At 35.9% G+C, this 12,414-nt stretch overlaps 1 protein-coding gene across 4 annotated transcripts in view; it reads right to left on the reverse strand.

Annotated features, from left to right (window-relative positions):
• Positions 1–12,395, reverse strand: part of LOC139689387 (uncharacterized) — a 33,195-nt gene extending 20,800 nt beyond the window's left edge. For 3 of the 4 annotated variants that reach the window (XM_071586493.1, XM_071586478.1, XM_071586487.1), the window contains exons 1-4: positions 12,269–12,395; positions 11,459–11,664; positions 2,045–2,280; positions 687–846 (exon numbers count right to left, since the gene is read on the reverse strand). In XM_071586493.1, the coding sequence (XP_071442594.1) occupies positions 687–846; positions 2,045–2,280; positions 11,459–11,651 (589 nt within the window). In that variant the 5' untranslated portion in view covers positions 11,652–11,664; positions 12,269–12,395. Of the gene's footprint in view, positions 1–686; positions 847–2,044; positions 2,281–11,458; positions 11,665–11,751; positions 11,929–12,268 lie in introns of those variants that run through there. The other variant, XM_071586501.1, reaches the window with a different exon arrangement.
• Positions 12,396–12,414: the final 19 nt, after the last annotated feature.

The raw sequence follows: 12,414 nt of genomic DNA on the forward strand, positions 1-12,414 counted from the left end.
AGAACTGGAGGAGATCCTTGATGCATTTTAAGGCACATTATTGGATGGCTCTGTTACAGTTACTGTCGTGGCATCTCTTGCAGTTCTTTGAATTGGTCAAAAGGGAATGGCCTTTGTTTAGAAGTTGGCTTTGACCTCGTGGAATTTGGTGAAACATGCACGACTATGATTACTTGCAATATTGTATGCACAGTGTGTTCTCATTACATCTTGTCCCTTGAAAGCCCTTAGAAATACACAGTGTAAGAGGACATCTTTGTGGCTTGATTGGATAAAGCCCTCTGCCAGATATTGAGGGATTCCTCAATACCTGGAAGCTTAAATGGGTAGCAAATGACTTTTAGAATTTGAAATTAATACATTCTCTAAGGCATTTAAAACTTCCACATCAGTCTTGAGAATTACTGTTAAGTTCCAAGGAAAACAGAATCAATCGTAACTCAGTTTTAGTGATTATTTTGAACCAGTATACACGATGAAAATGGAGTCATTAATTTTAAGTCAGAAATTTGCAGTAAAATGATGTATTGAGGGAATTATATAGTTTTAGTGCATTTAAAACAAGCAATATCCAAGGATGTTTATCCTTAATTTAATGGTTACTTTTTCCTCCTTTCATCCTTAATTTGAGATTAAGAATGTTATGATAAGGGGCAGAAACCTCATAAAAATATCTAAATTCTAACCAATTCCAGGTAAGACTCGCTCCCATGACCCTCCCATCGAACGAATAGTGGAGGTCGGCAAGGATCCGAGGGATGAGTCAGATGGCGCTGACGTGGAATTCCTTTCATATGAAGGGACACAGGCTGGAAGATCACATGGCAAAACGAAGAGAAAGCCAATCTGAAATGAATGCAGACATTTTCATTAAGCATGTGTATATTTACCTACAAATTATTACTAGTTTTTTCAAAGATTTTGGAATCAGTTTCCTTCCACATTACCCGGTAATCTTTGGCAATTGATTTTTTAGTCCTCATTATTTTACTAAAGCTGCAAAAACGTGTATGCATTGTGGATTTTTTAACCAGAGAGAGAAAGAGATGATCAGATCAGTGGATCAGGCCTCAGATTCATCTCTTGGGATCCTTCTCCTTGTTCGAGATCAGCGGCACACACGGGCATCTGCATCTACATATTTGAAAAAACCAAAAGTCTCCAATTTCCAAGATGGAGTACCTTATACATAATCAAACCTGGAGTTTAACTCAATGCAAAAATGCAAACAAAGCTCTGTAATAAAAACCCATTGTCACACCAGACTGTATTCAATTGTAGGATATTTCTTGACAGCTGTGACCAATTATTCATAAAATGCAGGAATAAATCAAAACACTGATTAAAATTTCACAATTAATTAATAAACATGACACATATTTCAGTATTTTCACTGGATGATGGAGAAAAATCTTTTTCATGTCTCAGCTTTTGCTTGACAAATTTCATGTATCTTACCTTCTTTTTTTAAAACTAATTGCCCTAAATGATGACCCCAATAAAATCTTATGGGCCACTCTATGAAAGTATTTGGTTATAAGATAAGGGACCATTTACAAAATTTCAATTTTACTCAGTCGTGGCCTCTCAGTGTCCCTCTGCCTCAAAATTTAGAAAAAGTGGTTATTTCCCTTGGACTTTATCATTCATTATTTAAGGGTATAACTTAACTTACTTCCAGGCATTAATTTTCTCAACCATCTTGCAAGTAATCTAGAGTATCGCAGGTCTCACAGTGTTCAGAAGTAATTTTATCACTGATTTCCACTGGCATAACTTTTTAAATTCAATGGTTTTATTTCACGGTAACATCCAATTTGCGGTATTTACCAAGAGACCAAAAATTAGCCAACTACATTTACCACGTCAAAAGAAGAGGCATTAAAAATGTGAGAAATATTTACAAAGATCAAGAACCAATTCCACTTTGATTGTTAACCGTGAGTCATTCTGTGCTTAACTGTTGATGGTGAATTTTCAAACGAATCAAGCATTACTAGCATTGCAGTTACAATGCAGAATCATCAATATCAGAGGAACCTACCACAACTAGAAAGCAGAGAAGAATGGAGAAGAAGAAGCAGGCTTTACGTGATGTAGACATGACTAGTTTGTTGGTGGTGTTGGGGAGGATGAGGGGGGGAGGCTGCGATGAATCCAGATCTGACTCATGGAGGCAGTCATTCTTGCTTTTCAGTCCAATCTGCGATGGAATCCCATTCAAAGTAAGGTCACTTCCACCCAGTGGTTGATACAGGCCTCGATTTGCTTGCCCGCGACCTACCGAGAGAATTAAGGCCTTGAAAATGTCATACCCTTCAGGGCACAGGGGGTCACATAAACCAATACTCGAAAAGGCTCAGGAAGAATAAGGAGAAAGGCAGAACTTGGCATCAGAGATGGATGCAAAAAAATTTTATTCAGTCACAATTGTTCACAGTAGCAAATTTTTCAAAGACTAAGGTATTGCTATATAGACAAATGAAGGAGCATGTGTACTATGCATTATATAAAAATGAACATGTTCCACAGGACATAACTGATGCAGAATTAACAATCACTGCATTCAATATAGTACAAAAATGATGACTTCTTTTATTTTTCACCCTCATACTGAAATTCTACTTGCTATTTCAGATTTTTTTTTATAGGTAATCTACCGGTTAAGGTAGGTTTTTGGATGGACACAGCTACCAAACAAATATTTTATTACTCCTAACAAAACACAAAATCCATCATCCTACTCTATATCAGGTCCCTTTTCATCTCTGAGTACTTTCTTCCTCCCTTCATCCCGTCCAACATCCCTATCCTGTTCCTTCCCGTTCCTCTTTTGCCCAACATTCTACCCTCTATCACAGTCTTCAACATCCCACTGCCGGTCAACACCCCCTTCATCCACTTTTCCTGCCTCCATAGGATTGCTCCCAACAAACCCCTCTCTTCGCCCACCATACCGAGTACTTCCTCATTTGTTTTCTTCTCTGTCCATTTCACCTTCTCCATTCTTCTCCACACCCACATTTCAAAAGCCTCCAGTCTACGTCTATCCTCCTGCTTCAAGGACCACGTTTCCGCTCCGTACATAGCTACGCTCCAAATCAAAGTTTTTACGAGTCTTTTCTTAACATCCTTACTCAAAGTCCCTGTCATCAACTCCCTCCTCCTTGTGAAAGCCTCTTTGCCTAGCGCAATTCTTCTCCTTACGTCCCTACTACTTTGACCGTGTTGGCCCAAAACACTACCGAGATACGTAAACTGTTCTACCTGCTCTAGTTTTTGCCCTCCTATTTTAATGTTAAGCTTGGCCTTTTTCTTTCTAGAAAATCGCATAACCTTTGTTTTATTAATATTGATTCTCATCCCATACCTGTCGCACTGAATTTCCAATTCACTCAGCAATGCTTGCAGCCCCTTGGCTGACTCTATTTCAGATATGAAACCTAATTATAAAGTTATTTAGCTATTGACCTTTCATCATATGCTTCTTTCTGGTCTATAGAATAAGTATTGGAGTACCTAATATCTGAAAGAGTTCTTGAACATTGAAATTTAACAAATTGTTGGTTAAATTAAAATAAATGATGTGCAAGTTTTTAAAAATATATTAAATTTAGCCCAGACAAGGAGATAATTCCTGAAAGGGTAGAAAAAATATTTTACTGCACCCTTCACAATTTCCACTTATAACACTATGCGGCGGGACATTTGATGTCTGTTCATTTTAGTCAGTCTTAAAAGCTTGTTTTTTTTATGTTCAATCAGTTAAATATGATTTTTTCAAGTTTTAAAATTTCATTGAAGCAGTGGTTCTAAAGTTGTACAGAATTTTGTATAATTTCAATAATATTATTCCAGTTTTAGTCTCAATATAGCAATGGCCAATAATTCTCACTGGAATATAAAAATGTGAATAGTAAACAGGCTCTCAGGAAATATCACTCATAAATTTTAATATATGAGGTTCAACAGAAAGAATTTAATTGAATATGCTAACTAAAATTGCTCTCCCAGATGATTCACTTCTGAATGTAATACCTTGGGTGTTCCTGGTAAAGGCAAAGTCATCCTGTAACATGCTAGTTCAAGGTCTACATAAACGTTATTATACATGTATATATTTAAGTTCTTAAAATACATAAAAAATTAAAATCCAAGAAACCATCAAACATGAATATATGTGCACAATAAATTTGCATCTACCTAAAATATCCAGGGTTCTTACTACCAACAATAATTCAGGAAATATGTTAATGAGCCTAATGCAAACCAGTAATGAAGATTACTGGTGAAATACTGCATACCAATATCCATGATTACTTACAATGGGGTCAGAAATATTGATAAGTTTTCAAATCTATTTGATTAAAAGAATCAATTTCCATTACTAAGCCTCTCAAAAGAAACTACTGTAAAAGACAGCATATTTATTTCATTGCAAGTATAATTATCGAAAAAACAAAATACTTTCATCTCCATATATCATTATGCTACTTAAACTATGAAAATTATTTGTTTCTAATGCTTTCAATTTTACAAGTACTAGAGGGGAGTATAACTTGAAATTTCTGCTCTAATGCTTAGAACATTTATTTTGATACATAAAATCAAAATGATGCAAACTATAAATTATATCACCTGAATATTTTTCCATCACTGAATAGAATTCTAACCAATAAAAATGAGAAGTTAATATTTGGGAAACTTACTATACATGAGAGATATATAGCCAACAAATCTATTTTTAAGTACATACTTTATTATCACTAAATTTACACAAGTACAAAACAAATGCAACTCCAATAAAGAGCCACAAAATATTCTATCAATCATGCATCTATAAATCACAGCTTAGCAATATACATATGAACATATGTATCCAAATATATAAATAACATATTGGTAGCAAAGAATAAACTTGTAACTCCTTAACAAACCAAGAGAGCCTTCTCTTAATGTTCACTATTTAATGAAAGGTACAAATGCCACAAACTTAGGAACATTAAACTGGCAAAAAACGTTGCCTTATATCCATGGCTACAAATGAGATTAAATATAATTTTTTAATAAAATCATTTAATTAGCAAAGGACGAGACTTCCATGCCAATACTCCAAGGACGGCAGACATGACTAGCAATGAAATGACCTTTGACGATCTATTGGTTATCTTCTTCTCGGAAATAAAATCTGCGGGGACTTCTTCGAGACCTTGCATTTTCATCAAGTTCTGGCGGAGAAAAGTGACATCCTTCCTAACCAAATCTAATTGCTGCATTACACCCTCAGACTTCTCAAGCAAGAGATTCTGCTCACTCACTGTGTTAACAGGAATAGCTACTCTTTTCCCTTCCACAGCATGTCTTACATATTTGACAGTGGCTGACATAGTCTTGAGATGTATCACCATATTTTCAAGGACAACAATGGCATCTTGTGGTCGGAAAGCATTACCGATATTACTAACCAAAGACTTCTTGGACCATTCCATTGCATGGAACTTTGATATTGCAATATGCATGCACACTCTCTGCAAGCTATCAGTTATTCCAATCTTTTCAAGATCAGCATCTGTCATGGACAATAACTTTTCTGCAGTAACATTATGAGCTCTCAACTTCGGCAGCAGGCTTAACTGATTCATGCCGGACAACAAGTAGACCAAAAGCTTGAAGTCATGGATGGTTTCCTCTGACTCTCCAGATCCTACCGAGGAATCACTGGAAACCAACTTATTTTCCCTCGCATCACTGGCAACACCAAAGGCGACTTTTCCTGACTTGTCACAAATGTGAACATCTGCACCGGCTGCCACCAAAGTCTCCGCAATGGCCAAGTGATTCTTTTTGACAGCCCAAAACAAAGCTGTCCAACCCTGACTGTCCTGCAAGTTTAAGCCAACTCCATCATCCATCAGCAACTTTGCTGCTTCCAGGTGACCCTCTTTACATGCAAACATGAGGGCACTCATCCCATGCCTGGTCACGACATTCTTGTTAGCACCATGGTAGAGGAGTGTGCTGACACATTTGGCCAGCAATACCTCCGATTTGGCTGAGGACGAGGCACAAGCAGCCATTAGGGCAGTGAAATTTTCTTTGTGAAAGTTTGGGTTGGCCCCTTTTGCTAAGAGAAACTCCAAAGCTTCATGCTGTCCTGCGGCAGCAGCAAACATCGCAGCTGACCATCCATTTTGAAGAACTTGATCAACAGCTACCATCTTCTTTTCGATTGTCTCCTTCACAATGGTTATGTCCCCTGTTGAAGCTGCGATGCGAAGCTTATTGTGCAGGACTTTTGGGGAAACTTCCTTATGAGTATCTTCTACTTCAATTGTTTTGGGAGATGCCACCGTAGATCTAACAGGTCTGCTAGCTGGTTGCAATGGCTGGCGACCGTTCTGCTTCTCCATCCCATGATGGTGAGCTAACATAATGATCGAAAAACAAATAAAAGTAAGTGAAATGATTCGTGTAAAACAAACAATCCAGAAAAAAATGCCCCACCCAACAAATGTTAAGTTTAATTATTGAGAAATTAATAAAAAATTAGGTCCGCTTAAAAACAAACTTAGATTTGAAAATTAAACATCCTTGGCCAGCAGAGGAATTCCTAACCTTCTTAGGACAAGGAATGGCAAAAGAAAGTCTTCTGGAAAAATTGATAAGTGACCTTTTTCTTCGGGGTTTAAATTTCTTTGGGAACTCTTCAAACCTACCTCTAATAGAAATCAAAATAGTCAATCAAACATTTGTGATGGCATAATAAAGATAATTAATGACATAAGCAATGCCAGGATTAAAACAGAGTATGCATACACTTAAACCTTCTATTTTTATTTATTTTATTTATTTATTTAGTAAAAATTGTGCACATACAGCAGGATTGCCAATTTACAGTGACACATATAACAGGAACATATAAGGACACAAACATACAAACATCAACAAGACTATACTATTGAGGGAGGTGTGAGAGATGTGTCAGAGAAAGGTTTATAAATGTGTTGGCTGGGAGTGAGAGGGGGTCAATACTTTCGGGAAGGGAATTCAGTAAAGCGGGGAGACGGAAGAAAAGGGACCGTTTGGTGAGGGACAATCTGGGAACGGGTTGGTGGAATAAAGAGTGATCGCGGGTAACTCGGGGGGGAACTCTGAAATTGATAAGGGAAATTAGTTCAGGACAGTCGTTAATGGAGTTAAGGGTGTTATGCATGAGTTTTAAATCGGATTTTAGACGTAGAGAGGAGAGATTACAAATCGAGAGCGAGGAAAGAAGTGATTCAGTGGGCGAGTCCCGAAGATGGGGGACTCTGTACTTGACAATTTTACTGAAAAAATTAGTTATCGTGTTAAGGGTATTAAGGTTAGATAGGGCAGACATTGACCATATAGGGGAGCAGTAGGTAATTAATGGTAAGATAATGGTTGAGAAATATGCGGTTAGAGATTGTACATCTTTTATTTCTGTGTAGCGGTAAAGTAGACCTAGAAGAGACATGGCTTTGCATTTAACTGCTTTGATATGACCTGAGAAATTTAGTTTGCGATCAGTTAATACACCAAGATCCTTGACAGAAGCAACACGATTCAGAGGAACTGAATTAATTGTATAGTTAAAGGTAAGAGGAGATTTTTTTAGGGAGAGAACTAGAGTATTGCATTTATTTGAGTTTAAATTTAGCATCCATGTGCTGCACCATTCTGAAATTTTATTTAAAGCCTCCTGAAGGTGGTAGCAATCCGTGGGGGAATTAATTTCCTTAAAAATTTTGCAGTCGTCGGCATATAGTAACGTGTGGGCTAGGGAGGTCGGGACTAGGGAAGCTAAGTCATCAATGTACAGATTAAAAAGATATGGTCCGAGAATACTACCTTGAGGAACTCCAGATGTCACAGAGGACCAAGGAGGCGCCAGATAGTATTACTCGCTGATTTCTATTCGAAAGAAAGCTGGTCAGTAATTTGAGAAAGTTTCCATGAACGTTAAAACGCTGACTGACTTTATTAATGAGGAGGTTATGATTGAGGGAGTCGAAGGCTTTTGAGAAATCCAAGAAGATGGCATCTAATTGAGTCTTACTTGTTATCGCACTAACAGCGTGGTGTTGAAAAAGTGCTAAATTGGTCAAGCATGACCTGCCCGGACGGAAACCATGTTGGTTGCTAGATAGAAAAGGGGAAGTAAAATAATAAAGTCTGTTGAGAATAATCCTCTCGCAAACAGAATAAAAAGAATAGGTAGTAAAGAGAGGGGGCGATAGTTAGATATTTCATTTTTAATTCCAGTTTTAAGAATAGGGATAACATTAGTGGATTTCCATTCTGATTCTGTTTTCAATATGCATTTATGTTCATTCAGAGTGCTGATCCTCCAGCAAACTAATTACAAAACATGAATACCAACAATTACATTGTTATTGAACTGAACCAATTCCAGTCATTTTGAAAAGTATGGTCTTTGCAGTTGATACCATTAAAATCTTTTTTCCAAAAATATAACATTCATGGTAAAATATCATGGAAGAATAATCAAAGTTATCAAAATTTAATATCTCAAATATTAACCAAGGTTTAGTTTCACATATACCAAATTGGCAATTTTCAGTATTCTTAGCATAAGACATTTCTTAATAGTGAGTGGGCTGACCCTTTTCAAAGTAAATCATCAGAAATCTGATTGCATTATCGGCAGGGGGATCATAATTTAATAGGGAAACAAAAGTGTTTATAATGACACCGTAATTGTCAATTAATCATTGAGTAGCATGTCTGAAAATCTAGAAACATGAACATTCATGTAATATTTTTTTATGGTACACCATTTTTCCCTTCTATATATTTAGAAAATGTTACTTAATTCATTTTTAAAACACTGTACTTTTTTAATGAATAGCTCTAAATGTATTTCCCTTGCATAGTAATCATTCTCTTGCACTAAAATGCTCTAACAGCAATCAATCAACTGCGATGTATTTTGATTTCTTAAAAAATGAGACCTTTGCTTAATGCTGTGGATGCTCAATGAATAACACGTCTTGAATACATAATACTTTTTTTCAACCTGACTTCCAAATGTCATAATTTGGCAAATAAATTTCATCTTTACGACACATTTTGTTCTATACGTTCCATGAATTATGGCCCTGGAAAGTATGTTAAATGTATGTTCTGGAACATTCTAAAAGCATAGCGTCAAGTAAAAATACAAGGTCAAAGTAAACATTTTGGCAAGGAAGCTGAATTTCACCTCCCATTGTAACAGATGATCCAAATCTTTCCCATGCCATCAAAGAAATGAAACCTTATACTTCCTTTGCGATGATTCAATAAAAACTAAACTTGGCTTCTTTTAAAACACAAAAAAATAGGTAGTAATGCAAACATTTAGAACGAAACCTTTTCGGCTCAAATAGAGAAATTTAATGTTTTACATAAACATTCCATAATGGTCATGTCTTAATCTCATTTTCCAAGCATCCCCACTAGAAACATAACATTTAATTAAGGTGCTCAACATTTGTTCCATGACTGCCTGGAAAGTTTTATTCACCATGTTAAATTCAGGTCCAGGAACATTCTACATATAAAAACATAGTATCGAGAAACTAAATATTTAGTTGCATGGCAGTTCTGTGACATGTCATGAGATGTAATGTTATGTCGTTAACTGTGACTGCTTTACCTTTTAGTCAGAAATGACATCCCAAGAATAAAACATCCTCAGTAATATCAGGCATACATTCATGGATCTGATGCATATGCAAAGAAGTGATAGACTTTCCCGCAGATTTTATTAGAATAAAGCAAATGGCTCCACCTTAATGAGGCATCTTCTGGTCAGATGCATCTATCATTTTACTGATTATGAACTTCAACCTAGAATATGTGTCAATTGGCCACATATCCATAGAACTAAGATTTAAATTTAAAAAATATGAAAAAAGTGGAAGATCTCAGGGACTGACATTTTGGTTAGTAGGTTTCCTACTTAATTAGATATATTATTATTGTTACTTTTTATTTGCCCAGGGATCACAACACAAAAATACCTGGTGGGTGGTGTATGTACATGATATAAGGCACGTCAAAGAGGAGCGAAGACACAGGCTCAATTAAGATACATAAAAGGAATGATGCTCATAGTTACATAAATTTTTGGTACAAACCCATGAACATTAGCTGTAACATCCACATGCGATATCAAATTCAGAAAAATCATTGATCACCAATATGAATCGGACCATGACCATTGCTAGAAACTAAAAGTATGAACTTACTGGTTGGGACTATTGTTGAGATATTCGTCAACCGAATAAAACACATTGCGCTGTAGATATCTTTTAAATTTATGCTTGAATGCAGCAGTTCCCTTTATATCCTTGATACTATTGGGTAGTTTGTAATATAATCTGATGCCCATTTCATTGGGTCCTAATTTCAATGCTTTAGTTCTTATATTCCCATAATGGAAGTCATTCCTGCCTCTGGTGTAATGATGATGATAGGCAGAGTTAAGAGAATAGTTGCCAATGTTATTTTTTTATACAGAATTAAAATTATATATAGACTTAAGCCCTAGAAAAAGGGCAGTTTAAATTTTTAGTAGGGTTGTGTAATCACTTTCAGTAGTTTCCCAAATAATGGCAAAGTGCTCATGTCTGTCTGTTTCAAATTTTAAATACCCATCTGTTACACTATATTTTAATTTGATATTATCATATATTCATGCTTTCCTCCACTACTTAAATGGGCTGCTTACTCACGACCTGTGTATCCAATATTTATGAGGGTAAAATAAAATTCTGACTGAAAAAACATTTTTTACAGATGATATCACATGATATCAAATGTGAACAGAAAAATACAAATAAAACTGAACACCCCCTACACTTTAGTCGTTTGTCTGAAATATTAGGTGCTTGCGTTTTTTATTCGTAGATTTTCCCCAAGGCTTAAGTCCAGATCGACAATATATTCCTGCATGGATTAAATAATACATTATTACAGACTACCTTCTAAATATAATGCTAACATGCTGAAAGAGATACCATTGACTAGAGACAGTGCTCACTCATCAACGTGCTTATTATGACTGAACAAGCAGTGTGCAAATATGAAATTTGCGAACATGGTTTTCTTTTCGTTCATAAATGCAGATCTTAGGTGGCAAACTGGAATGGAGAGAAAAGATTACCCAACTTCTTACATTCTATTTCAAATAGAGCATACCATTACATTAATATATTTTTAATGAATAAATTCCTTCTGAAAAAATTAATTACAGTAAAATATTATTATTCCGTAATTAAAATTAGAAAACTTCCCTCGGCAATGCCAAACAACTCACAATGACTGCACTACACAAAAATACCTTTCTATCAAGATATGTAATGCAAAAGTCGATCTAGAAAATTGGTGTACTTCGTTTAACTACTTAAGGGTTTATCGATTCATTTACCATTTTTTCCTTCGGTGATGGACTTCCCCCCATGGATATTTGGCGTTTTCTGAGGGTGATTTCCACCTTCATTGCCCAGGGCAACGCTATTTAATTCCTCTTCTTCCTCTTCATCATAAGTAGAATCAACATCACTCATTGATTGTGGTAAAGGAGAATATATTGTCCCAGGGCTGGACCTTTCAGCAGCCATTGATTCAAGTTACCTAAATCAGTCAACAGTGCAGACATTAAATTACATCAGGCAGTTTGAATACTAATCCCTCAAACTGAAACCTAAATATAGACTATACCTAGGCGTTTAAATTGGAACCTCGCCGATTTGGCAAAAGTAAATAAAACTCTACTTCCAGATCACGGTGAATACCTAGCCAAGATGCAGTTCTTTGCTTTTGTTCCTCAACCGCGGTATAATGGTAACATTTTCGGGAGGTAATTTATTTTCAAACGTATAAAGCTACTGAAATAAAACCTACTGACACCATCACAGAAATTCTCACGAAAACAGATTTATTTCCTGTATAGTGACTGTTCTTTTAAGTTATCGTTACTGGCATATAGGATTTAGTTAGACCTATAAATATGAAAAAAAAGGTCAACCGAAAGTAAAAATTTTCCCGTACACGATATAAATCCAAAAGATATATCCAAATACAACTAATTAGGTAAATATAGCAAAACTATAAATTTAATCAAAACGAAAATTAATGGTAACATTGCTCCGTGATACACTTTTATAGCTACTGGAAGAAATATCAAATATATTAGTAACTAACGAACTAACCTAGATTTATAAAGGACTGAACTCACTTGATTTCGACACCTTCAGCAACCGAGGCAAACCGGACGACTCCACCAAAAGAGTTACCCCCACTAAATCCTATTACTCATGAGATATTTCTAGCCTTACAAAAACAAACATTGAACCAATACATTTTTCGCCGGCATCACATCAT

This window comes from Hetaerina americana, unplaced genomic scaffold, assembly GCF_022747635.1.
Source record: "Hetaerina americana unplaced genomic scaffold, ioHetAmer1.1.p SCAF_1, whole genome shotgun sequence".
NCBI lineage: Eukaryota > Metazoa > Arthropoda > Insecta > Odonata > Calopterygidae > Hetaerina > Hetaerina americana.